A 27283-nucleotide genomic window follows, 5' to 3' on the forward strand; every position below is an offset into this window, starting at 1 on the left:
GGTTTTAAAATTTCTGGTCTGGTATGTTTCGATTTTGGCTAGAGTAAGACACTTACCCTTTCTGGTCTTTAGTTTCCTCATTCGCATGATTTCTAGAGTTCGCGGTTTGATGTTCTCTGGTTTTATAAAGATACCCTGGGCCAGATTGCAGATGACATTGCGTTTTGGATTTTATCATAAAGGAAATAAAGAGCCTTTGGAAGTTTTAAAGTAGGGAGTGATAGAATGATAGCAGGTTTGAAAGACTGCTTTGGGGTGCTATATAATATAAATTGGAGATCTTAGAGACAGAACAGTTAGGGTGACTGTATGTGCCCAGACTTAAAGCAAATAGTGCCTGAACTTGGTCTGAAACGGGAGTGAAAAGGAAGTGACAGATTTGAGAAACTCAAGGAAGGAAGACTTGACATTTGACATAGATTTGTGGCACTAGGGTAAAGGAGGGAGTCCGAGGACATGAAATTGCAGTCAGGGAAGCGCTGGCATTGCAGTGGTAGTGCTTTAGTTGTCGTAGAACTAGAGCTAAAGTGCATAGAAATGATGCCAAGTTCGGGTTTAGAAACTTCAAATTCGAAAAGATGATGGAACATCTCTGCAGCTCAGAGAAATGACAGGTTTGATGATAAAGAATTGGGAATTGAATGCAAAGTGAGAAAGATGAGTACTGTGTCAGCACAGTAGTCCCCGCTTACCCGTGGATGCCTAAAACTTTAGACACGCCCCAACCCTAGATAGTACTATGTCTTTTCCTATACACACCTATGATTAATTTACAAACTAGGCACTGTAAGAGATTAATGATAGCTAGTGATAAAGTAGAACAATTGTAACGCTCTGTAGTAGTAAAAGTCATGAGAATGTGGCCACTTGTTCTGGGGGTCCCTTGCTGAAGTCTTCCTGTAGGCCCAGTGTGTTCTGGCCCAGCACTGCAGTTGGTTGCAGGTCACTGAAACCATGGAAAGCGAAACCACGGACGAGGCCGGACTACTGTGCTTTCATAAAAAACTCGAGATTAAGGAAGAAAAGCATAAAACCTACATTGTGGGGACACACAGCACCAGGAAAGACGGAGTTATAGTCAGAGCAGTAAAAGAAGCAGGTTGTTATAGTTTTCACTGATACTAAGGGGGGAGAGAATTTTCAAGGAGAAATGAGTGGTTGAATACTACAGGGAAGCTGTTTAATATGAAGATTGAGAAATGGTTGTGAACCCTGTTGAATTTTTGGAATGCATGTAACTATCCATTATTATTAGTGCTTTTTGGATTTGGCAGTTACCATGCTTGGATTTGGCAGGTGACCTTTGAGAGAAATTTCTGTAGGATAGGGACAGAAATGTTTCTAGCACTAGAGTCCAATTTAACTATGCCTTAAGACAAACTGGCTTTGGACAATTCCTGGAGCATACTTCCTTGCAGAGCTTCTCCTAGGGCTCCCTGATCTTTACTTTTGATAAGCCACTTTCCATTTCTTTGAAAGCTTAAGGTTAATGAGTATGTGGGTATAGGTGTACGTACACACTGACATTCAGGTAGAGGGGAGCAAAGGTCTTGCTGCTTGAAATAAATGCTTTTCTTAACCCCTGGGAATGCCAAAAAAATGTCTGAGAAGGGAACTTTGTCATTAACCAATGGAGAGATCTGTTGATTGGAGGAAGGCCCTTGCTTTCAATCGTAAACTTAGTTGAAATCCAATGTTTAGGCATTCATCACTTCTTACAGAGTGGTTTGGATGTATATTTTTAATAGTGCGTATGTGTTGGGGGGTAAATATAGTACATTATGTTCTGTAATAATTTTTCTCCCATTAAATGGGGAAATACCTTCCATTTAAAAAATATATTCCATTTTGTTTTAATGGCTATAGTATTCTAAGTATGTACTGTTAATTCTGTATAGCTAAACATTCAAGTTATTCCTAAAGTTTTTGCAAGTATAAACAATGCTAAAATAAATACAATGGAATAGAAACCTTTGGTTTTTGTCCATGATTATTTGTAAACAAATTGCTGGGTGGTAGTATATAGGCTTTTGTTGCTTTTGTTCATGTTGCAAAACTGCCCTCCAGGAAGACTGTACAAATTATCTTGAGCAATCTACAGTACAGGAGTGTCTGTCCTGAAATCTTGGCCAAGATTAAATATTACATACGCATTTCTAATGGTTTTAACTCTTTCTGAGATAGCGATTTTGTCATTTTTAAGTAAATTAGTTGATGAGAACCAGGTTTATATTTAAAAAGAGTAAGTTTGCAAATGTTTCTTCCTCCGTATGGTTTACTGTCCTTTATGGGTAGGTAAGTCATGGGAGCAATGGTGGAAATATCCTCTTGGTTTTCTTTATTTACCCAAGTCTGTTTACTCCTAACTCCTCACTAGGACTCCTGACTGGTTTTTCCACTAAATTTACTGTGTGGCTCCAACCACAACACTTACGGGTTTTTTCTTTACTTTTCAAATAGAGTTTATACTGTCTATTCTGGACTTCTAAAAGGCATCCATGGCTTAGCCCCAACCTTTATAATCCCATCTCTCTTACTTTGTCTCTTGCCACATTGAAAGACATGTTCCTTAAACATGCCTGTTTTGTGTTTTTTTTTTGCATTTACTTGTGTTTTTCTGTCTAGAATGCCCCTTTGCCTTGTTTCATTTTGCCCAGTTGCACTTATCAAAGATCCAGTGCACTCTGAGGTCTTCACTAATCCTCTCAGGTGGAGGTGATCCAATGTTCCTCAGAACTGCCATCTCGGTTTTTATTGGTGCCTTCTATTACAGTTATTTATATGTATATCTTGGCTGTTTTTCCAGCCCATAAATTTCTTGAAGTCAGAAAACAGTGGTGGCTTCAGCACTGGGTCTCCTCTTTGACTCTGCACAGCTTCTCAATCAAGTAAGAGGCTGAAAGCTTTGATGTTAATTAAGCCAGATTTACTCCTGGCCTTGAACCCTATACATACGTTCTTGGAAATTTTTTAACATGTTTTTTTCCAAGTGGGAGAAATAAGAGAAGAGATTCCCTCCCTTAATCCTTCTAAAGGAAAAATTGAGTAACTTAAGCAACTTTTATAAATCCAGGATTTTTAAATTATACCTGCCGACCAGTCATTTTATTAGTGATTTTTATTTCCGACTTTCTAATTTTAAAGGTAAACAAACCAAGAAAACTAAAGAGATTATTTGTTGAGGATCACATAGCTGGCCTTGAACAACCGAAGATTGAAAAATATAAAAGCTGAAATGACCCATATTTTGATATTTTATTCATTTATAGTCTAACTGTGGCATCTTATTGAACATGGTATATATTTCTTTTGTATGGTCCTCACACTGCAACAAAAGAGGCAGCGGTCTATCACACTAGCCATGAAAGAAAGGTGGTGTTACATGTTTAGTGTTGCCAAAAGGTTATATTTGGTGGGAACTCTGTGAGCCAGGAGTTTAATTTCTCTTCGTCTTTAGGGATTGTTGTATAGCTTGAATATAGGAAAAGTAAGCAGTGACTAGAATTCTTATTCTGGTCTTGTAGGTATCCCCTAAATTACCTTTTTATCTATTCAGTTGATCCCATCTCTTGCTAGAATTCAGGCTAAAGAAAGTTATTAAATTCAATTTAGCCAGTCCTTCTGTTTGCACCTTTGGAGCAGTATTCTGAGACCAAATTTTGATTTATGTTACTGGGTGTGTGTTTCTGTAGGGAGGAAGGGTGTGTATAAAATGTATAAATACATTTATTTAAATATGCTTCATGGCTCTCAAAATTTTAATCCAATCACCTCTTCGGCGTTTACGTAAGGTATTGATAAACACTAACATACTCCTTTCTCTCAACTACTCTTTTCACCATTATCTTATATTTATTCTATATAGCATTTACTTAAGGAATTCAAAACAACTCAAAGATTTAAAAACTATCAAATATTAATGATATTATTGAAAGTCTATTCTTGGGCATTGAGATAGATTTAGGTTTTCTACTCTCAGACTACAGATTTGCTAAAATTCTGATTTTCCTTAAGAATGTGAGGAATTGTAGTTGTTCTTTGTCATATACACTCATTTATTTATTTTTTCCACCTAAATCCAAAATAATTGAAAATAGATTATTCTGATCAATGTTGTGAGTACTTTCCCTCATTTCTCTATCCGTGTTGTTAGCCATTTATTCAGTAAGCATTTATATTGAGTGTATATAATAGGTGTATAAGGTTATAGAAGTATAAATATAACTAGTTTCACTAATGAAGTTTATTCCCTTTTTTTGTATTAGTAATTTGCTTTGAGTTTTTTTTCCCCATTCCAGTTTATTTTTTCAAGTTTCTGGAGTTACAGAACTGTGTTTTCTATTAATATTTAGGTTTTATTTGTAGAAAATGGGATTTTCAGCAGTGATTTCCTATTTTTAAGGTTTGGTGCTTATTTTTTATAATGCTTGGGTGCTAACAAGCAGTAAAATTTAAACAATAGCAAATTACATATTGAACCAATGTATACTCTAATTTTAGGTTTCTATTTATTTACGTCTTGATCGATTCTAGTAATTTACAATGAATACATGCTTACCAAAATTATCAGAAATACAGACTTTTTATAGGGAAAGTCCTTATTTTGACATCCTTTACAACTGAAGATTGCTAAAGTTTGTGCAGGTAGGGAGAATCATTGGTTTGGCATATGTATATACATAACATGTTTAGAGAAATGATATTTAGCTTTACCTAGAAAATGGAATTAGCTACATATGTGAATTCTCATGTGAAGGGAAAATTAATGGTTTGAAATTGGAAGCGGGAGGTTAGAATTATTTTCTGCTATATTTTTTGTCCTCATCTAATAAAGCTGGAAATAGAATTAGTGGGATTAAGGGAAGTATTGAAAACTACATGACCTAATTTAGCAATTTGGTGAATTTAATTAACATATAAATGAGGCAATGTGATAGTTATTGAACCTCACTGTTCTCTATCTCCAAGAAATTTGGATTATCCTTAGGAGACAACAAGCAACCACAGGTAGTTTTCACCTTTCTGCAATGTATTAATACATTTTCTATTCGAAGATAATATAGGAAAAAAGAGTACTTAAAGTGAACTCAAATTTTATACCAAATAATGGAAGGAAAAAGGTATGATGAAAACTTTATCCTGAAACATTAAACCAACAGTTAGGAAAATAAATTTTAGTTTACTGTTAACAAAATTTAGTTTGTAATCACAGCTGTATATAAGTTCTTAGAATGAACAGAGGATGAATCAAGTTTTTGGACTTTTGGAGTGTGTAATTTTTACCACAAAATTATTTGGTAGCACAAAATGACATCTTTTACTTCATTTTTGAATTTCCCAGTGGATCATATATAATGTCCCTTTACAAAAAATGTCCAAGGGTTTTATTGACTTACTAGTGGCTTCTCTTAATCTTTGGGGATCAGATACTTTGTTTGAAGTGCCTATTGGATCTTTGTTGGAGTAATTCTCAAACATCACCACAACATTAAACTTACAAAACTCTACATTCTTAGGAAGCATTTTTGCATTTTTGCATCGTGGTTGATTTTTGTTGTTTTATTTGAATATTATCTCCAGCTATAGCTGTATCTATATAGTTATAGTTTTAATTTAATATTTTCAAAATGAGGGACAATTTAGCCTCTAGGAAGCACAATTTGCAATTTAAACAGAACATGACTTACTCCTATCATTGAATCTATGTTACTGGAATTTATCGGTCTGTGTATATAACTCCATTCATAGTGTTAGTAAATTCTTTCTGTCTTCTCAATTATTTAAGTTGAGGTTGAAATACTATTTGTCATCCTCAAGTAGGATAGAAATCTTACTGATACATTCCTTTAAATGCAAAATGTAGTATGTGGTGGAAAGAGTCAGACTTTCATGGTCAGACCTGAATTTTAGTCTATAACCTCCACAATTTATTTAATAATGCTTCTAAGCCTCAGTTGCCATGTGTATAAAATGCAAATACTACTTTATAGAGTTGTGGTTAGTGATGTTGTATACAGAGTACTTGCACAGTTTTTTGTTCAGAACAGTGATAACTTAATTATTATAGAAAAGGCAAGTATAGAATTTGTGCTAGTTTCACGTAAAATGTTTTTTCCTTCGATGTGTGGTGGTCGAAGTTGACCAGTGCACTGGAATGTTGTCAGAAATAAGGCAGGAAAGATTTAGTGATGAAAGGGACAAGGACCTGAAATTCTGTATCTTTCAAAAACTCCTAATTACAGGAAGAGGAAATGGGCAAGAGAGAGGCTGGTTTGCCAGGTGTTTGAGACACTTCATAACCATGTTAGTATCCATCACCCTGAAACTTGGTAACTGAAATTAAGTTAGCAGTGCTGAATTAGTTGAATTCACCGTTAAAAAAATAACTTAGTCAAGCATTGCATTTAATATATGATTGCCCTACTTGACTTTATCTCTTGAGATATTACCGTTATTTAGTGTGTTTCGTTCACCAGTCATTTCCATATATGAAATCTCAGTTCCAACTAACTTTTTAGGTGGGTACCACTTTCCTAATTTTACACATGGGGAAACTAGGTTATGTGATGTAGTCAGGGTCATATTAAAGGTAAATAAAAAGAAGAAAAAGGACTCGCTCTTCTGTCTTTGCAGAAAGAGTTCAGTTCCCAGTCAGTACTGATTTTTTTCTGGATCTCCTGTCATTTATTAGCCAAGTGAATGTTTACTATGTGGAAGTAAAAGCTTACGGTGGGGTGCTAAATGATCAACTCTGAATTCTAGTCGCTTTTCTCCTGGCAATTGGGAAGAATTTGATTTAAAGATTATGATTACTAATAAATACATAATTATTAATATAAAGATCATGGTTAAAAATAGCAACTCAGTTTTTAATATTCATATATTTATTTGTTTATTTCCTATTTGACTGCCTTACTCATTGTTCACCTGACTTTATTAAACAGAACTTAATATTTTTTGGCTTAGGAAATAGGTATTTTCCTGCCAGCCATTCGTTGTTTTCCCAATGTTTTGTGTTTTTTTTTTTTTTTTTTTAGAACCAGTTAGTTCAACTTTTTTTCCCTCTAGACAAAAGATTTAAAAATTGAAATCTGACTTTGGGCTATTATTCAAGGAAGAGAGCTTCGGTAAGAATTTGATTCAAGGCAAAATGTAATTGGATGACTTCTGCATGTAAGGTATGCGTGCTAGCACTATTTTTAGCTATGATAGATGACAGTTTATGATTACCAGATGTAGGCAACTTTTCTTACTCTTCATTGGGCGAGAGGTTTTTATTTTGAAGAAAAGATTATATTGTACTGAATTATTTTAAGTTACAATTTTAGTTTGATAAAGATGCTATAGCTCTGTGCCGGCATGTCACAAATCAAGATAAATCCATAAACCCTCCCCACAGTTGTAACAGGAAAGGCACTGTTAAATTAATTTCAGATCTTTAAAAGGATATTACATAAGCATTTTACATAAGAGTAAAGTTGAGGCCACAGTAGGTTACGCTGCGTGATTAATGCTTTATTCTGCAGTATAGAGACTTGAGGAACCATGAAAGGTTAAGCTTCCCATGTACAAACCCTGTGTCTTAATTTTGGTTTCTCAAGAATAAGGAGGCCATTAAACTCTTCACTCATAAACAGAACTAATAGAGTGATTACAGAGGAATCCAAAATTAGCATTTTAGTGACCCAACAGTTCTTATTTAAAGATGTCCTTTATTTTAATTTGAAAATATTATAGTCTTTAATTAAAATGTTACTACTATTCCTAAGAATAATCTGGCCACTATTCAGACAGCAAATATTATTTAAGCAGATAATGAGATTATAAAGATGAAAGGCACTCACTCATCGTTCCTTTGGGGTTCAGTAAGGAGACACAAGCCTATAAAACAATATTTGCTGTTTTATAAATGACCTGAAAGCATTGCTATTTGTTATTTAATAAGTGTAGATACCAGAAAATAGTTTAAATAAAACAAATGTTAAATCCAAAGCATAGAAGCATTTTTGAATAAGTTAATTAGAATTAGTGCATGCCTTAAACTGGCATAAAGTATGTGTTCATTCTAATCAGTCAGTAATATTTATTGAAAATTTAGTTGGTTCAGGCTTTGTGCTCAGCTCTAGGAATATGGTATATGATAAGACATAATGTTCTTTTATGGAGTTCACAACCTAGCAGAGAAATAGATGTTAAAATGAGTAATTTTTTTTCTTTTTTTAGTTTCTGCTTTTATTTTTTTGTTAAGTGTAATTCATTGATTTTTTTATTTTTATTTTTGGTATATTAAAAAAATTGTGCAATCATCACCATTATCTAATTCTAGGACATTTTCATCACCCTCCACAAAAAACCCCATTCCCATTAGTAGTCACTTCTCATATCTTCACTCCTCTTAGCCCCTGGCAAACACTAATCTACTTTCTGTCTCTATAGAATTGCCTATTCTAGACATTTCATGTACACAGAATCATACAGCTGTGTTACTTTTTGTGTCTGGCTTCTTTCACTTAGCACAATGTTTTCAAGATTCATCCGTGTTGGAGCATGCATGAATCAGTACTTCATTCTTTTTCCTGGCCCAGTAATATTCCATTGTGTGGGTATACTATATTTTGTTTACCCATTCATCAGTTGATGGACATTTGGGTTGTTTCTTCTTTTTGGTTATTATGAATAATGCTGCTATAAACATTTGTGAACAAGTTTTTGTGTGGACATAGGTTTTCTTGTCTTTCAGGTAGAAATTCCTAGAAGTGAAATTGTTGGGTCATACTGTAACTCTCTTTAACTTTTTGAACAATTGCCAAACTGTTTTTCTCAGTGGCTGAATTTTACATTTCCATCTGCAATGTAAGAGGGTTTCGATCTTCGTCACTTCTTGCCCACATTTTGTTATTGTCTTTTATTTTAGCCATCCTAGTTGGTAAGTTATTGTGGTTTTGGTTTGCACTTCTCTAATGACTAATGATGTTGGACATTTTTTCCTTGTTTATTGGTCATTGGTATATACTCTTTGGAGAAATTTCTATTCAGATGCTTTGCCTGTTTTTAATTGGTTTGTCTTTTTATTTTTGAGTTGTAACAGTTACATATATGTACACACACACACACATACACACACACACACACACACACACATATATATATATTCTGAATACAAGTGCCCTATCTGATGTTTGATTTGTAAATATTTTCTCCACTGTAGGTTGTCTTTTCACTTTCTTGAATAGTGTCCATTGAAGCACAGAAGTTTTTAATATTGAGGTTGAATGTATCTTTTTTTTCTTTTACTGCTTGTGTTTTTGGTGTCATATCCAAGAAACCTATTCCAAAGTCATGAAGATTTGTGCCTATTATTTTTCTCCTAACAGTTTTATAGTTTAAGTTCTTCAGGTCTTTTATATATGGTATAAGTAAAGTAAGGGTCCAACTTCATTCTTCTGCAGTTGGATTATCCAGTTGCCCCGGTACCATTTGTTGAAAAAACTATTTTTTCCCCATTGAATTGTCTTTGCACCCTTGTTGAAATCAATTGGCTATAAATATAAGGGTTTATTTTAGACTCTTAATTTATTCCACTGATCTATCTGTCCATTCTGTGCAACTACTGCTGCATTTGTCTTGATTACTGTAGCGTTGTAGGAAGTTTTGAAAAAGGGAAGTGTCAGTTCTTCCACTTTGTTCTTTTTCAAGATTATTTTGGCTATTCTGGATCCCTTGCATTTCCATGTGAATTCTACAATTGGCTTGTCAATTTCTGCTAACAGGCAGCTGGGATTTTGATGGAGATTACAGTGTAGATCAGCTGGAGGAGTCCTACGGTACCATCTTAATAATAATGCCTTCTAATCTATAAACATGGAATATCTGTTCATTTAAGTCTTCTTTCATTTCTATCAATATAATATTTTGTAGTTTTCAGTTTCTAAGGCTTCTACTTGTTAAAAACTTTGTTCCTTATTCTTTTTTGATACTATTGTAAATGGAATTTTCTTAATCCATTTTCAGATTGTTCATTGTGAGTATATAAAACTGTAATTGGTTTTTGTATATTGATCTTATATCCTGCAATCATTCTGGACTCATTTATTAGTTCTAGTAGCTTTTTTGTGTGTGTGGATTCCTTAGGATTTTCTATATACAAGATCATGTTATTTGCAAGTAGAAATAGCTTAATTTCTTCCTTTGTAATCTGGATGTGTTTTATTTTTCTTTGTTGACCAACTTCCCTGCCTCATACTTCCAAGAAATGGGTTGACTAAAAAGTGCAGAGAGTAGGTATGTCCCTTGTTTCTGGTCTTAGGAGGAAAGCTGTCTGTCTTTCATTAAGTATGATGTTAGCTGTGGATTTTTTTTTGCAAATACCCTTCGTGAGTTTGAGGACATTCCTTCTATTCCTAGTCTGTTGAGTGTTTTTATGATGAAAGGGTGTTGGGTTTTGTGATGTCTGTTGTGATGTGTCGGTTGTGATGATTACGCACGTGATTTTTGTCCTGAATTCTAGGTGTGCTATATTGATTGGTCATGTCTCGAACCAGTTTTGTATTCCTTGGATAAATACCACTTGGCCATGGTGTATAATACTTTTTATGTGTTGCTGGATTCAGTTTGCTGATATTTTGTGGAGGATTATTGTTTTCGATATTCACAAAGGATATTGGTCTGTAGTTTTCTTGTGATGTCTTCACCTGACTTTGGTTATCAGGATTGAACATCTTAATTAACTAATGGATATAAATCTCTTGACGAATATTAGAAGCAATAGTATTCGAATATTTTTCTCAGAAAGGGTTTAAATAATTTTTTTTTTTTTTTTTTAAGGAGAGTGCAGCTCACAGTGGCCCAGGTGGGGATCAAACCGGCAACTTTGGTGTTACCAGCACCACACTATGACTCCCCTGACCCCCACTGAGAATCGACGGTCCTGGATAAAGTTAATTTCCCAAAACTTTTTCATTACAACCAATTTAAGGAATCTGTTAGAGACTAGGAAAATTGGCAAAAGTCAATTAAGGCAGCAGAAACTGTTTGTTAGAAATTTATTTTTTCATCCTCGCACCTTCACAGAATCTTAAATTCCTTTGCAAAAAAAGAAAAAAGAAATACTTTGCACAGTGACTTTGGTAACTGTAGATTACCCCTCAGAGCTCCCTATTCGAGGTTACATTGATTTTGTCCTATGTGTAACTATCAGTACCTGGTTGTCTTGTCTCTCTGCTGTTCTTCCTGTTTTCCTCTTCAGTGCAGCACGGTCTGTGGTTCCACCAGGGGCATGCTTGGGACTTGTTTCAACAAGGCTCTAATGCTTTTGCTTTGAGTATTGTCATATAGCTATTTACATATTTTCGCACAGTATACGTGGGCTTGCATATGTGTTTTTCAGAGCTCTTCCATTTACTGAAAAGACCTTATTCCTAGGTGGAAAGGAAAGTAGTACATTAGGGTTTGCTGTACTTCTTATGCAGTTAAATTTATTTAGGATTTAATCACTGAATAATGCTGGATCATATACATTACTATTCTGGTATCATCAATCTTGGGGAAATTGACTTGATTCAACACAAAGCACCAGAATTATGAACTTAGTTATATGCTGTTAGAATTATAACTTTCAGTTGAATGTAAATATATTAAGCTAGCAGACAGTGTATTCTCTTCCCAGTAGGAAAGCCTACTGGGGAAACTCCACTCATAAGATTTCTGTACTGGTATCAAACAGGAATAGAAAGGGGTGAATTTTTTTTCTAAGCACTACCATAGTAATTAATCCTTGATATTTATTGGAGGAGAACAATTTCAGATGGCATAGAAGGGAATAAATAATAAGCAAGTTAAACACATCCATAACCCACTATCCAGAGCCAAAAACTGTTTACTAGGTATATATCTTTTCAGACTTCATAGTTAATACATGTATAATTTTTAAGTGGGATTATACTATTTGAATCTTTTTTGTAATATTCTGTTTTCATGTATTACGGACATGTTTCTATGGTAATATAAAGCTACATCACTGTCTTCAATAGCTCCATAATATTTTGGACAGATATATCCTAATTTTACTTAATCAGAGTCACAGTATCTTTAAAAGACAACTTGTTTAATCAGATTTTAAGAAGAATTAATAAAAATCAACAAGTTGATTAATTATAGTTTTCTACTATGGAAGAATACCTGTCAAGTATATTGGAATAGAGTCCTTTTCTCCCTTTTTGGATTTAACTGTAGGTGAAATAGTCACATTAAAATTTATATGTCCCTTATTAATTAAACTTAACGTGTTAATTTTACTTAGAGAGGCTTTGTTCTTGGCCTTTGTGATTCATCTCACATGTAGTAATTATCTGCCTACACTCTGCCTATTCATTATTGGTGCAAATAGTAACATTTTGAAGAACTTGAATATGCTGGGCCTTCAATTTGCCATCATACATGGAGAGTATGAGTTTTTTATCAATAGGAAACCTGTTTAAAATCCATGTTCTATCATTTATTAAGTGATCTAGGTCCAGTCACATAAGAGCTGCGTCTCACTTTTTTGTCTGAAAGCCTGCCTCATGGGGTTTTAATAATTGAAAGAGATAACGTTGTGTAGTCTACAGTGTTTGGCATAATGTAAGTGCCCAGTAAATATTGACTCAGAAGTAAAGGGAGGTGTGGGGAATGTAGATCAGCAACCTGGAAAACATTTCTAAAACAAGTGTTTATCTAATGTCGTATTTACTGATGATAAAATTGAGGTCCAGAGAAATTGGAGTCTCACCCAAAGCCATACAGTTGCAGTCAGTACTAAGATGTGAGTCTCATGAATCCTACCCAGTCACTGATATTTCCTCCCACCAAATCCCTCTATGTAGAACTGGCATAGACTAATTATAAGTAATTATTATCTAGTCATTGAGACTGTTGCTACAGTAACTCTATTAGGAAATTTGATTAGACATTAATTTATGTTGTACGTACCTTTCAAGTCTAGTTATTTATAATTAGGTTTTACTAAGTTTTTAATGATAAGGAGTAGTGAGGATATCTGCATTTATTTTAACTTAGTAGTAGTGATTTTGAAGGTTAATAAATGTTTTGAAGCACTTTGAGAACCAGACTTTTATAGATTTATAATTTTATAAATCTATAAAAATAGATTTGAGGCGTACCTTGTTTGCTGATTCTTCTAGTGAATCACCTATAATACTGAAAATTCAGGCTAAGTTTTAAAATCCTTTCCCATGTGGTCTATAAAGTAACATGTTTATGATATAACATGATGATGTGATATAACATATTTATGATATAACACGGTATTGACTTACAAGTTAGTCATAAAGTTGAAATTTTATTTTTCTTTACATATTTACTATTTAAATACCTGGATAAGAAAGATGATAGTCATTGTGGTGGTATTCATAATAATAACAAAGAACAACCCTGACATTTTTTAAGAATTTATTACATGCTATGTACTATATTAAGCACATTAATCATTGTATTAATAACCATTTTAATTCATTATCTCATTTAATGCCCACATCATCCCAATAAGATCATTCCTATTTTGTATACACATTTTATAGATGAAGAAAACGAAGTGTAAAGGGATTTAGTGATTTCCTGAGGTCACACAGCCAGTAACTTATAGAGCCAGTATCTGAACATAGGTGATCCAGCTTCAGCACCCTCGCGCTGTGTCTGTCTTATATAAGCCATTGCTGTGGGACCTGGGGGGCCTCCCAGGAAAGAATTATGTTCCCAGGGGCTGTCTTTATCATTGCTTCCCCTAACTGCTCACTGTACCCTATTTTTAAAAACTACATTAGTTATCAGAACCATTGCTTGCAGACTTCTAATTAGGCCTGTACTCAGGTTTTCTGGATCCTACCCATTCTTCAAGACCCAGCTTGTTTTCTCTTTCAGTCTTCTAAAATTTCCTCCCGTTTCCCCCCCCCCCCCCTTTCTGAATTCTCACAACAGTGCAATATTTACTTTGTAATTTTATTGACATTGTTTTTATTATGTATTATCGTTTTCCTTGAATTATAGTGTTTTAGAGTTGGACATGGCCTTGAAGAAAAATCCGTGTACCCATGTTGAGGTTTTCTAATGGAGTCTAGGTTGAATGTCTTGTACAGCATCAACTCCTGTTTGCTGAATGTCAGAAAACTATTAGCATTGCTGTTATCTCTTTGTTCAATAGGACAGTCATTTTTGCAGCATAGATGTGCTATTTCAAATTCTGGTGAGTTGGCAGTTGTGCTGGTGTATCGGTACAATGGGGGAAGCTGGCTGAACAGAACCAAACTGGTGTAGATGTTCTTAGGCAGGGTTGGAATGAACTTGGGGTGGGAAAAACTTGAATAAATTGTTGAAATCCGAGTTTGAAAACAAAGCGTTAAATCCTATATAGAATTTTAAAGTAATAGCATTCAAATCAAATTATATATAGGAGAATGGAATGTGTTTCCTAAACGTAATAAATGTTGTCAAATCCCTGCTCTGTGACATTGTGATAGGCATTTAAAATATCTTAATCAGTATTCACATATATGCTAACAGGAATTCAGGGCTTCGTTGTAATGACCAGCATTTTACATTTCACATTACATAATTTCCCCCACAGAAGTACCCATAAGACTAAAGGAAAGGCAGGTGTCTTAGAGGACCTGGGGGTCAAGACTAAAGCAGCCCCTAGAAATGGGATTTTTCCTTGTCTCCTCCTTTATCTTAAAAATTAACAGTTATTTAAAATTATGCTCGAGTATATCCACGTTTATCTTACTACAAGAATGCGCGACCCACCCTCAATTCACAATCCACAGAGAGATGAGTTTGTTTTGCTTGTGAATTCAGGAGCCGTTTGGCACACTGCGGGATTCTCCTCGGGTTGTACATGACCCAGTCTTGGGACCACAGGCCTGTGGTTACTTGATCCCCACAGTGGCCCTGTGACCCACCGTAAGCCAAGAGCAAAATTGCTAAGTTCGGCTTTGACTCTGTCCTATTAATAGACATTATATAACGGTGTAACACATTCAGTTTTCCTTCTTTTCTTTGGCACCTACATTTTTGTGGTATTATATTTATCTACTCCTAGAGGGAAGTAGCTTTTCAGGTAATCTAAAGGCTGTTTTTCTCTTATCTTTTGCTTTGTAGGAAATTTTTGTTTTAATGATAGCCAGGTTAGGTTTCAACTTAATGTTGAGTTGCTCAAAGAAAGACCTCTTAAAAGCAGAGCTGTAAAACTCTTATGTGTTGTTTTTAGTAGTTTACATTTCTCAACACATTTTTGAATTAAGTGATTTTTTTGCAGAGAAATATATTTTTGTGTTCCTGAGGTATCTCATCTTTAGTGAATGTGTTAAGATTTTTTTTTATTATTTGAGTATATATCATGCATTGTATGAAGATGAAAATCTCAAGATGATTTGTAAGAAAACTCTTGGCTTGGATTAGAAGTCTGCTAAATTGGGCTTGAGAGATTTAATAATCTTTTATACCGTGTTTCCCTGAAAATAAGACCTAGCCGGACAATCAGCTCTAATGCGTCTTTTGGAGCAAAAATTAATATAAGACCTGGTATTATAGTAAAATAAGACCGGGTATTATATTATATTATATTATATTATATTATATTATATTATATTATATTATATTATATTATATTAATTATGTTATATATAATACCAGGTCTTATATAAGACCGGTTCTTACATTAATTTTTGCTCCAAAAGACGCATTAGAGCTGCTTGTCCGGCTAGGTCTTATTTTTGAGGAAATGGTAGCCAGACTGATTTGGACATGTGGGAAACAGATTTGCATGAAAAGCATTTTATAGTAAATAGAAATAGATGCAGATATTAATATACAACTTAGAGTGGGTTTAAAATGTAGTTTATAAAGTTATTCTTTCTGTAACATTTTAGGTTTGGGCTTCACTTGATCTAGAGATCTTTTTATTTTTGTGGCTGAAGCAAAATATACATGTGCCAAATCCAAACGGATAAACTAATGTTCTAATTTCAGCTTTCTTCTTTTCACATTTTTAGTTGTTGACCTCCTGTACTGGAGAGACATTAAGAAGACTGGAGTGGTGTTTGGTGCCAGCTTGTTCCTGCTACTTTCCCTGACAGTATTCAGCATTGTGAGTGTAACGGCCTACATTGCCCTGGCCCTGCTCTCTGTGACTATCAGCTTTAGGGTGTATAAGGGTGTGATCCAAGCTATCCAGAAATCAGATGAAGGCCACCCATTCAGGTGAGATGTCTGGGAAACAAGGCACGCTTTGGCAACACTGTAAACAGGATTGGGTTGAGACTTCATTCTATCTGTAGAGTTTTACAGGCATTTTTTTACTGCTTAAAGATAATTGCAAATATTTGCTAAAAAGCTGTCCCAAAAGCATCTGCTTTTGAGATTTCCTAAAAGTCGTTTCATAAGCTCATGATGGAAAAGCCTGAATTTATATATCACTAGCCTAACTATACTAATTAGTAATATTTATTTATTAGAAGTAGGTATTGGTTATCTAATTTAATGGAAGCTACGTATATCTTTTTAAGATGGTTAGCGTTGATGAGAGTTACATTTTCTTGATTGCTTACATTTCATGCTATCTGATACTAGAAATACCTTTCTTTCCAATAGTATGTTTTTGTTTTTCTGTTATGCTTTCTCGTCACGCCTAGATCTTCTCTTAACCATTTCTTCTCTATCAGTTTTGTCTTCTCGTTCCTTAAGGCGTTACTTTTGTATTGTCCTTTGGAGAGCTCCTTTATTTCAGCATCTCCATGTCTCTAAACTATCATCTTCTGCCCTTATTTTTACATGTACACACTAGCGTTATACATTTCATTGCTAAGGGGACTCAAAACGTTATCTTGAGACTTCTGCCCTCACTTCATGTTCAGCATGTATTTCCCCTTTTTAAAAATTTGAATATAATTTACATACTATAAAATAAAGTGGTTTTTAGTATATTCACAGAATTGTACATTCATCACCGTCTAATTCCAGACATTTTCATCAGATCAAAAACATACTTTGTACCCATTAGCAATCATTCCCTACCCAGCCCCTGACAACCACTCATCATGTTTTTAAATGAACCATTTTTCTCAAACTTGTCAGTTTGTATCAGTAGCACCACTATTATTCTAATCTTAGGCTCCTAGTTTTGATATTTTCTTTGTTCATTTCCATCTCATGTAAACAAAATACTAAATTTTATTGTTTTCTGTGCTTCCTCAGTCCACACTAGGTGTCCATAAACTACAGTTATGGGCCAAATCCAGTCTGCTGTCAGCTTTTCTAAATAAAGTTTTATTGGAACACAGCCATACTCAGTTATTTAGCTGCTTACACACTTTCATGGCAGAGTTAAGTAGTTGTGACAGAGACCATAATGAAATTCAAAGCTTAAAATACTTACTACCTAGCCTTCTACAGAAAAAATTTGTCTACCCCTGGCTGGACTTCATTTGTTACCAAATTGGCTTCTGGTTACCTCAGATTACTGTAACTCCTAAAGATGTTGTCAGGTTAATTTTTTTCAAGCAGCACCTTATTTTTAGGCAGAGGGCTTTCTCTTCATTATAGGATGAAATCCAGATATCTTTGTCTTGTCTCTCATTTACCCCTTCTAAGGTTTTGTGCCCATTTTCATGCTGTTCCCCAGATGCCCTAATCTACATTATGCTTTATTTGGTTCTGTTTGCTTTCAATACCTAGTTCTTGAATAGGTTTCCGTAACTAACCCTGGCTCAAAATGATCTGAGAATTCATTTCCTATTACACTAAATATTGCTTTGAAATGTTCTCTAATTGCTTTGTATACAACATCATTTTTTTCAAATAGGGGTTGTGAACATTTAAAACCTATTTTGGCAAGACAAATATCTATTTGGGCACGGATGAGTATGCAAAGTACTTAGAACATTATCCAGTTGATGTTAATGGGTAAACCTAAATTGATTTGTGAACTTTACAAGAGACCTACTAAATTATTTTGCTTATTGTAAAGACTGGTAATTTTTTTCTCTAGCAGTCACTTCATAGTGATGAAGTAATGATGTTATATAAATTTGTGGGAGAGACCAACATTTATTAAATGGCTCTTATGAGTCTGGCCTTTTGTGTACAGGCTTAATTTTCTTGACAACTCTATGAGATAGATGGTATCACTCCATCTTATAGAGGAGTAAACAAACTTACAGTACAGTAACTTGGAATTACTGCTTCAAAATTGTAGAGCCATATCATGCCACAAATCGTAAAGGAATATGATTTTTAATTAGTTATATTGAAATAGTTAAAAACATTGTCATGCCAAAACTTCTGAATTATCTACAATATAAATTTTACACATCATTGGATTTTAAAGGAGGCTTTTGGAGAAAACTAATGATTGATTTCTCTATTCTTTGTTTCCTTAAAAACACTTTATTCTTAGCTCAAAGGCTAAGTTGTTATAAATCATTGTAAAGTAAATTCAGTCAGCATGCTAGTTTAAGCCTGTTGGACAGTTTTCCCAAGTTTTCCAGTCGTACTATAGTGAAGATGATATTGTACAGTTCATGTGTGATACCTGTGGTCATTGGAAAAGAGCGATGGCAGTGCATTAATGACACAGATGCCCTTTGAATGAATGTAAAAACCCACAGGATGTCATTGATGGAGGGTGCTGCTTTCATGCTTGCTGCCTAGGCATCTTATCTCCAGCAAGAACAAAAGCAGAACACCAAAGTTTTATCAGCCACTTTTCTGTATTTCTCAAAGCTGCATAAGTACATTATGGCTGATTTAAGGGAATTTGTAAATCTTTGACCATTTTTAACTTGATAATAAGTTAATATTTGTTGGTTAATAATAACAAACTGTATGCTAGATCATTGTACTAGTAAAGTTATAGTGCTAGTCCTTAAGAGTTCATACTGGAGTAGGAAGAATGTACAGGTATACACATGTCCATATTTCAAGGCTGGATATGGAAAGTAGTGTAAGAATAATACCTAAGAAAACCTAAGATAATACCTAAGAAAATAATACCTAAGAAAATACCTAAGAAAACATTGTTAGAGTTACATAGTAGGGTCTTGGGGAAGAGAGCACAGAAGAGGCTTCATGTATGTATGGGATTTGAGATGGTGCCAACTGACTGGATATGCTGTCACCAGAGGTGGATTGGAAAAATTAGGATCAATTAAGTCAGTAAGATTAAAAAGTGTTTGACGAATGGCTCATTTTTGGCTACAACAGAATGAGTAGTGGGAAATAAAGTTGGAAAGATTTAGGAGGGCTCTGGTTGAAAAGTTGGGACTATAGAATCACAGAATGTTTGAGCCCGATGGAATTTAGGAAGATCTATTTCTCTAATTTTATAGGGTTGGAACTAGGACCCAGAGAAGTTAAATGCCTTTTGGGAGGTTACATAGCTAGGTAATAGCAGGTCGCCTGACTCCTCCCACCTGAGTTCCACCTAAATAGCACTATCTAGGATAGCTCAAATAAAACTAATCTGCCATTGGCTGAAGGGACTGGATTAGGATGGAGCCAGAGACTTGTTTGGAGACTGATAGACTATTCCAGTTTATAAATAGTGAGCACTTAAACTAGAGTGTTTACATAGTGAATATAGAAAGAAACAAGGAGATGTATTTGGGGCTTATTGCAGAGATAAAACTATGGCGTTATCAAAGAAGACTGTTATTTCTGGTGTAAGTAATGAATATCCACTGACATGGGGAAGTGATGAGGAAGGACTGATTAAGAAGCTAATCCCAACAGATGCGAGAGAATGCTCAGCAATTCAGATTTGGTTCTACTCTGCCAAAATAAGATGGCTTCTTTGAAACGATAACTAATGAAGCAATTCTTTTCATTCCTGCAGAGTAGACGCCCCACCCCCCATTAGAGTTGTCTTCTTATATTTAACAATTCCAGCTATCTGAGTATAGATTAGGGCATCTAAATGGACAGTAACTATTATGTTTTACTGGGATTACCACTATACTTTTGACAGCTATTTCACAATCTGGGTTTTGACATTGGGCCGTTTTCCCTGAAGATTAGGTGGAGAGAGTATCGTATTTGGAAAGGAGTAGGAGGATCCTTGTTAGGAAAACTTGATGAGACAGCATAATGTCAACTTGAAGAAAAAAACAAATCCATCATACTGACTACCATTTATCGAGTACGTCTTTGTGTCTGATTGGGTTAAGTAGTTTACTCATTGAATCCTTATGATAATCTCCATTTTATAAATAAGGAAACTGAAGTTTAGAGAGAAGACTAACTTTTCAAAGTTACATAGCCAACTAAGTGGCAGAGCTTAAGATTCAAGGTCAGATCGATCTGGCTTCAAAGCATGTCTTTTTTTTCTACGCTCGTCAGCACATATCAATGAACTACCTACCCTTTGCTTGGTGAATTTTTACATTGTGCTTAATTTGGAAACAGGCTTTTATAGTAAAATATTAATGTCTTTTACAAATATGTAATTGCTGAATGACAGACATCCAGGGAAAATCACTCCAATCAGTGACAATTTTGATGTGTTTGATGTGTTTTGTTTTCTAGGGCATATTTGGAATCTGAAGTTGCTATATCTGAGGAGTTGGTTCAGAAATACAGTAATTCTGCTCTTGGTCATGTGAACTGCACAATAAAAGAACTCAGGCGCCTCTTCTTAGTTGATGATTTAGTTGATTCACTGAAGGTAAGTTTATTTACTTTTCATTTTTTACATACCCAGAATTTAATATTGAATGAGTTAGTGTCAAATTCTATTTTTCTATATTAAAGTGAATGATAAAGACGTAATGAAATCATGTTATAGTAAAGTTGGGTTTCAGAATTAAAAATCCAATCAGATATTTAAGATAGAGGAAAGTACTTTTCCTTTTTATAGGAAAAAAGGTATAATAAATTCATACTTTTTGAAATCATAAAAATTAAAAGCAAGAAAAATTAAAGGAAATTTTGACAATAAGGGTAAAGATTATCCAACAGATTTAATACTAGATGTGATTTAATCTGTTTAACTTTTAGAGTCTAGCACTTAATTTCTTACCTTGTGTGTGATTCATATACACACATAAGCTATTTCATATCTTGGACTCTTTCTTAGCTTGTTTATTCTGATAAAGCTTTAACATTCCGAAACACCTCAACTAATCTTTAGTAGGTAATTGTTGGAAGTTTTTCTTTACTCTTTGGATCTTGTACATAGCAGCTGTTAGAGTCTCACCTTGTGAATAAACTCCCAAAGTTCAAACTGACTCAAACCACTAAACAGTCATGTAACGTGAGCCCCAAGCATTTGGACTTTGGGACTTCAGTGCTTTTCCTTTACATAGAACTTGCCATTCGTGTTTTTTGTGTTATTGCCTGTGATTCTGCTTAAGACGGACTCGTTTCCAATCTAAGCCTGTGTAGAAATATACTATGGTAGTAATTATCTTACTGTTTCTTTTCCAAGAGTAATGCACTGGTTTACGATTTATCATGCAAACCAAGGATATCATAGCAATAGGCTGATTGGGCCTTTACATCCAGTGAAACAATTTCTGAACTGGTCAGAATAGGTTTAAATGCCCAAACTTTTTAACAAACATCTTAGCATTAATAAGTCAGTAGATGGACTTTATTTTCAGGCGGTGTGTTTTTCTCAGACTTGGGACTCCAGTTAGTTACTAATACATTAATAGTAAATAATTTAGTTTTCTTATATCTCTTTTGTATAGATTGCTTGCATTTAGTGATTTACTCTGTGCTTTGAGGACAATCTGTAAATAAAAAGACCATGGTTATTTGTGATATGAAATTGGTTTAATTGGTTTCAAAAGGAAACAAAAATATTTTGGAGTAAATGAAGTAGAATCTTGTACGTATGGGTTCTAGAAGAAACCAGTTCCTATTGAAGTGATAATTGCTAGATATAGCTTGATTTGGGGTAGAATATGTATGAAGAATTATTGAGGAGAAAGTACTAGTACAATTTAAGATGAAGGACTTTTATAGGTGAAAATTGATTGAGAAGAAACACTATAAATGATACAGAGCTTCAAATAAAGGACAATCTCTGAATTTAACAGTCAGAAGTTGGTGTTGGGGTGACTTCAAATAAAGGCATCATGAAGCTGGACAGAACAGAGTCATTGTTTTTGTAGACTTAATAAAAATTGCAATAGATATAAACCAAAAATCATCCCTCATGTTTGCATAGTATAGTTATGAAGGCAGCTGTATATGCCTATAATTGAACATTTTTCGTGAGACAAGAGGCATTCTTGGAAGAAATCTGTTTAAAAATAAAATAAAACAAATTGATCTGGGAATGGTTCATTATATTCCAGTTTTTACAAGTTTGAGTTTAAAGTTTCCACTTGTCTTTAATTAAAAGAAAACTTACTCTTTCAGAGTTTACTGTCATCCTTACACAGTCTTGTATGTAGACAGTGATGTAGGTGTGGAAATAAAGGCTAGAGGAGTGAGAAAATAAAGGCCTGATTAAATACTTTAGAAATCTTTTAAATCTGTTTTGCCCAGATGTTTAAAAGTAGAATATGAGGAAATTTTATGAATAAATTACTTTTATGAGATAAAGAATTTCTTTTTGCTGTTAAATCTCAGTTTTTAATTTTTTGAAAATTACCTTTGTAATTTTCAAATAAATCACAACATATTTGCTTAAAACGTCTCTTACTGAAAAAAGCTGATCAGAACTTGACATTCTTGGCTCTTTATAAAAATGATTTAAAGTATTCCCTTTCTGGAGAGAGTTCCTTGAGCATTTGCCACTCTTAACTCCTCAGTTTTTGTCTATATAGGGAGTATTTTTAAAAAGAGAATGATTTTTTTCTTCTCTATTACTTTTTTGCCTTTTAGCCACAGCAGCTGGTAGGAGAGTCTTACTATATTCTCTCTCTCTCTAAAATAAGCAAAAAACACTTTTTTAAAAAAATTCTTTTTTCCCCCCTGCTGTTTCAACATAAAGAAAAAATCAATTTGCCTTCTTATATTCAGATTTTAAATCTGGAAAGTTTGCTAATAGCCCTAATCTCTCCACCTTTCAGATGAATTTGTGGAACACTTGAGTTTTAATTTTACAGGAACCAGTTTTTGGTTGGGATTACTTTAATTTTGTATGATTCATAGCTAGAAAAATGAAATTTTCCCTAATTTCAAGAATTCATGCAGTGGGAATTAGTCTCCAGTTTTTTTCATTTAGAAAGCAGACATTATATCAGTCTCTGTGGCTTATTTAAAAATAATAGCTTTTAAACAAAAATTTAAGAGAGATTTCTCTATAAGTCATTGTCTTGATAAATGTTTGGTGCCCTCAAATATATATATAATCTACATTTGTAGATTCTGGGTCACAATTACCACTACTTCTATTTGAAACCTTCTTCCTCAGAAACTGAAAATTTTAGAGCCACTAAAATGGCTCTAAAATGTGAAACTTTTTCTTCTCTTTATTACCTTTTGGGGAGCAATGTGTGGGAGAAGCCTATTCTTTCAAATGTGATCAAAGCAATAACCAAACTCCTAGGTTCATTAGGCCTTATTAAAAAGACCTGATGTGAGATGGTGGCAATCTTTGTGCCTGGTTTAGGTTTCCTTCTGCTGGTTGACTTGGACAAATAAAATGTGTTCTGCAGATTTCTCCTGTTAAATTCTGTGTACTTATTCCATTTGTTTAGCTCCTTTGCAATTAACTACATCTAAACCCTAGAAAAGATTTCAGGTATCCATACGATGAGCAACTATCCATTTCCCAAAGGATTATTAATTCTAGTCAAATACTATGGGCAAAATTACTGGCAATATATTCCGAATTCCATTTTGTAGAACTTATTTCAAACATTAGTATAAAACTTGAGCACAACCAAATATTTGACCAATCCTCAGGCTTTGTTTTAAATATTACATTTTGTAGAGTGGGTTTGTTCCATTGAGTGCCAGACATAAGGTTGGGGAAGAAAATGAATGAAAGGGAAGTAAAAGAGCCATGTTCTCTACTAAAATTTAGTTACAAAAGCTGTGTATGTATCCTTTACTTGGAGAGTCTAATGTCAGTTTATCAGTACCTGAGAAGTCAGAAAGAGGCTGTATAACTTTAACCTATTATTTGTCAATTTGTTTAACACCCATTACCACCGTAAAACTAGTATAAGACAGTTGAGTAAATTTAAACCACCTCGTTAGGGTTTAATTCCTTTCTGTGACTGACCTCTGTGTGAGGGATCTTGTATAGGGGCTTTTGTTTTAAAACAGTGGTTCTCACATTGGCTGCACATTGGAACCACCTGGGGAGCTATATGATTTACTGTATACCTGGGAAGGGGAAGAGGAGGGGCCCGTATCCCCTGAAACTGTGATTTAATTTCTCTGAGGAAATCACGCTTTTTAAAAGCTGCAGCATTTAAGCTATCTGGGCTGTTGCTTCTCCCCACTCCCACTCCCCTCCCTATTATAATAAAGAAAAGCATATGACAATCCCTGCTGGGCTCAGCTTTGGGGCTTCTTGATAAGGCTCTGAGCCTTATTAAAGGTTCTTCCTGACGTTTGAAAAACCTCAAATCCCAAGAAAAAGTCTAAAAATTGAAGTTACTAGATACCAAGTGTGGGGACAGAGCCAGGAGTGCAGTTTCCAGGCTCTCGGCCTCACGTAGAAAGGTGCTGGCTCAGGTAGTAAATGGCCGTCAACTGTGATTGGATGGCCATCAGCTATGGCTAGTTGGCCGTCAGCTGTAACCAGTGAGCCATTGGCCACTAATATAACTGCAGTGGCTACGCTAGCAGGGAATGGGGGCTAGCAAGCGGATGGTGGCTGGCAGGCGGAGTGTGGATTGTGGATTGCGGAGAGGCGGATTGTAGTTAACAAGTGAGGTTATTTGGCAGAGAGAAGTGGATGGCAGGTTGCTGGTAGTGTGGCTCCTGCTTTCTATGTCTCCAACCCAGCTGCCAGGAGAATATAGTGGTATGACTCCCCTACCTATGGCTCCGTGGGTGTTTCTTTTTGGCCTCACCTGTCCTGCGTTCTTATGTGGGGAGCGGGAGCTGAGACCCTGCATGCCACTCGGCATGACACCAAGACCGGGTGTTTTGGGCAAATGTTTTTTGTCACATGGCTTCGGGTGATAAAGACTATATTCTGTATGACAGTAATTCTGTAATTTTCCGTGAAAATGTATGTTAAAGTTGTTTGTAAGAAAATTTCTACCTATAGTTGCCTGATCATCAGGCAACCATCATGTTCCAGAATAGTCTTAAATCTGAAAGTGAGCAAAAAAAAAAAAAAAAGCCTGAATTCCAGAAATAGCTGACCCAAAAGAACATTAAAATCTAGCCCTCAAGTGCTTTATGAGGTTATTAACATACACATTTTGACAGTTTCCTTTCTGGTTTCTTTGGCTCAAGAAAACGCAGAAGGGAAATGGGCTAGGAAAAATATAGAGACAGTCAAAGTGATATTAATGAATGAAGCTGAAGATGTCAAAAAAAGGTCAAATACTTTTCAGTGTCTAAAGATGCAGAGAAAGTTTGAAAATGTCAGAATTGCCAAAATAATTTCTGAAGTTCTGTTAAGTACCCTTCCTCCATTTTCTTTAAAAATGCCCTCTGCTCCCCACTGAGACATCTAACAAAAATCTGCACAGTTAAATTTAATTCCTTATTCCCCTGGACAGAAGACAAACAAGACATGGCCCTTTCCTCTATTTCAGTATTTATGAGACCACCACTCTCCTTCAGTCTCAGATGGGAACTTTGACTTCACTGGTGATTTGCGTTGGCCATAATGTTGCAAAGTATTTGCCATGGAATAGCATAGAATTTGTAAGTCCCGAGTGAGAGCTGCCTTTTTGGTTTTTTTTTTAGAAGTGTTTATTGACCTTTTTTCTGCCTCTGTGATATCAGGCACATTTATGATGAATTTTCAATAATGGTTACTCTGTAGGTGGTTCTATAGTATCGCAGAGCAGATAGATTCTGGAGCCAGGTAAACCTGAGATCGCTGTGACCTCTGGTTTGGCAACTTGCTTAATCTTTCTGCATCTTGGTTTCCTCTTCTATGGGGATAACAACAGTACTTAACTTTAGGGGTTATGATGAGATTAATTACTGATGTAATGTGTGTTAAAAGAAAAGGTAGTTGATGCTGTTATAACAGTTACAGTAATTGTACAATTGCTGGGTGCTAGTTCTTATTACCACCACTCCTTTCTCTTCTGATGGTGTGTTCTCCAGAAACCCTTACTCATTATTTTTGTTTTGAGCCTCTGAAGTGTTTAATCTCCTCTAAACTTAGCTGCAACAATTAAAACTTCTGTGATAACATGTAAAAACGTGAATATCTGTTTTCTCTCTTAAATTGGGGGAATTTGGTAACATTGGTCTGTAACAGTTGCATGGCAACAGTCTGTGGAGCTGGATGGTGGGTGCTTCCTTGAGAGGTGGAGTGCATTTATCTGTTTGCCTCAGTGCTCATGCAGGCTTCTTCACACGTGTACTCATATGTCACCTGCCTAGCCCCACAGACGTGAGGCTTGTCTCTGTTCCTCTCTTTGCCTCTGGAGAGCCTGGCTTTTAGGAAGAATGTTCTCCAAGAGGCAAGTACAGTGACTGTGGAGCCCCCTGAGATAGCCTAGGTGTGAAGTCTTCGGCTTTTCTCCTTGACGGTTTGGAATGGGACCTTGTCAGTGACTTAAGGACCAAATTAGGACGTACTTTTAGCTTGTGTGTGCTAGTATCTGGGGTCTGTCTTGGGAGGGCATCTTTCTTGCTAAAGCAATTTCTTCTAAAAAGTGGGCAGTGGACTCTTTTTCCTTTAGACTTGTGGATGGTGATGGATGAAAATAGCTCTGTTGCTCTTCTTGCCCGAGTGCAGAAGTTATATTTAGCTTCTGCAATAGGAGTCTGTAAAGCTACGTGAGAAGGAAAAGGCTTGCTAACTGGAGTCGTGCTTTAAACCTTTACCAGTGGTTCCGTAACTGTTGCTAAGACCAAAACAGCATTTAATTTTTGATTTTCAATTAACAAGTGTTGAGAATTAAGAACGCCTGGCATTCGCCCACTTGAACACTAAATTCAGTAGTGGGGGTTGCCAGAATGTTACTGTTCCTAGAATGGACAATTTGTGAAGGAATCCAAAGTGTCTTCCTAACCTGTAGTAAACATGCCTACTAGAGTTTGATCACCGTAATTACTGCTAGTACCCAGCTCATAGTAGGCATTCAGTCAGATTTTGTTGAATGAATGAATATATGGGGAAAGATGCTTTAGA

The 27283-nt window shown here is 35.1% G+C and overlaps 1 protein-coding gene across 3 annotated transcripts in view; it reads left to right on the forward strand.

The window, feature by feature from the left end:
* Positions 1-27283, forward strand: part of RTN4 (reticulon 4) — a 69214-nt gene that overhangs the window by 37827 nt on the left and 4104 nt on the right. For all 3 annotated transcript variants that reach the window (XM_081069327.1, XM_081069326.1, XM_081069328.1), the window contains 2 exons: positions 16044-16251; positions 20572-20710. In XM_081069327.1, the coding sequence (XP_080925453.1) occupies positions 16044-16251; positions 20572-20710 (347 nt within the window). The remainder of the gene's footprint in view (positions 1-16043; positions 16252-20571; positions 20711-27283) is intronic.

This window comes from Rhinolophus hipposideros (assembly GCF_964194185.1).
Source record: "Rhinolophus hipposideros genome assembly, chromosome: 12".
Taxonomy (NCBI): domain Eukaryota; kingdom Metazoa; phylum Chordata; class Mammalia; order Chiroptera; family Rhinolophidae; genus Rhinolophus; species Rhinolophus hipposideros.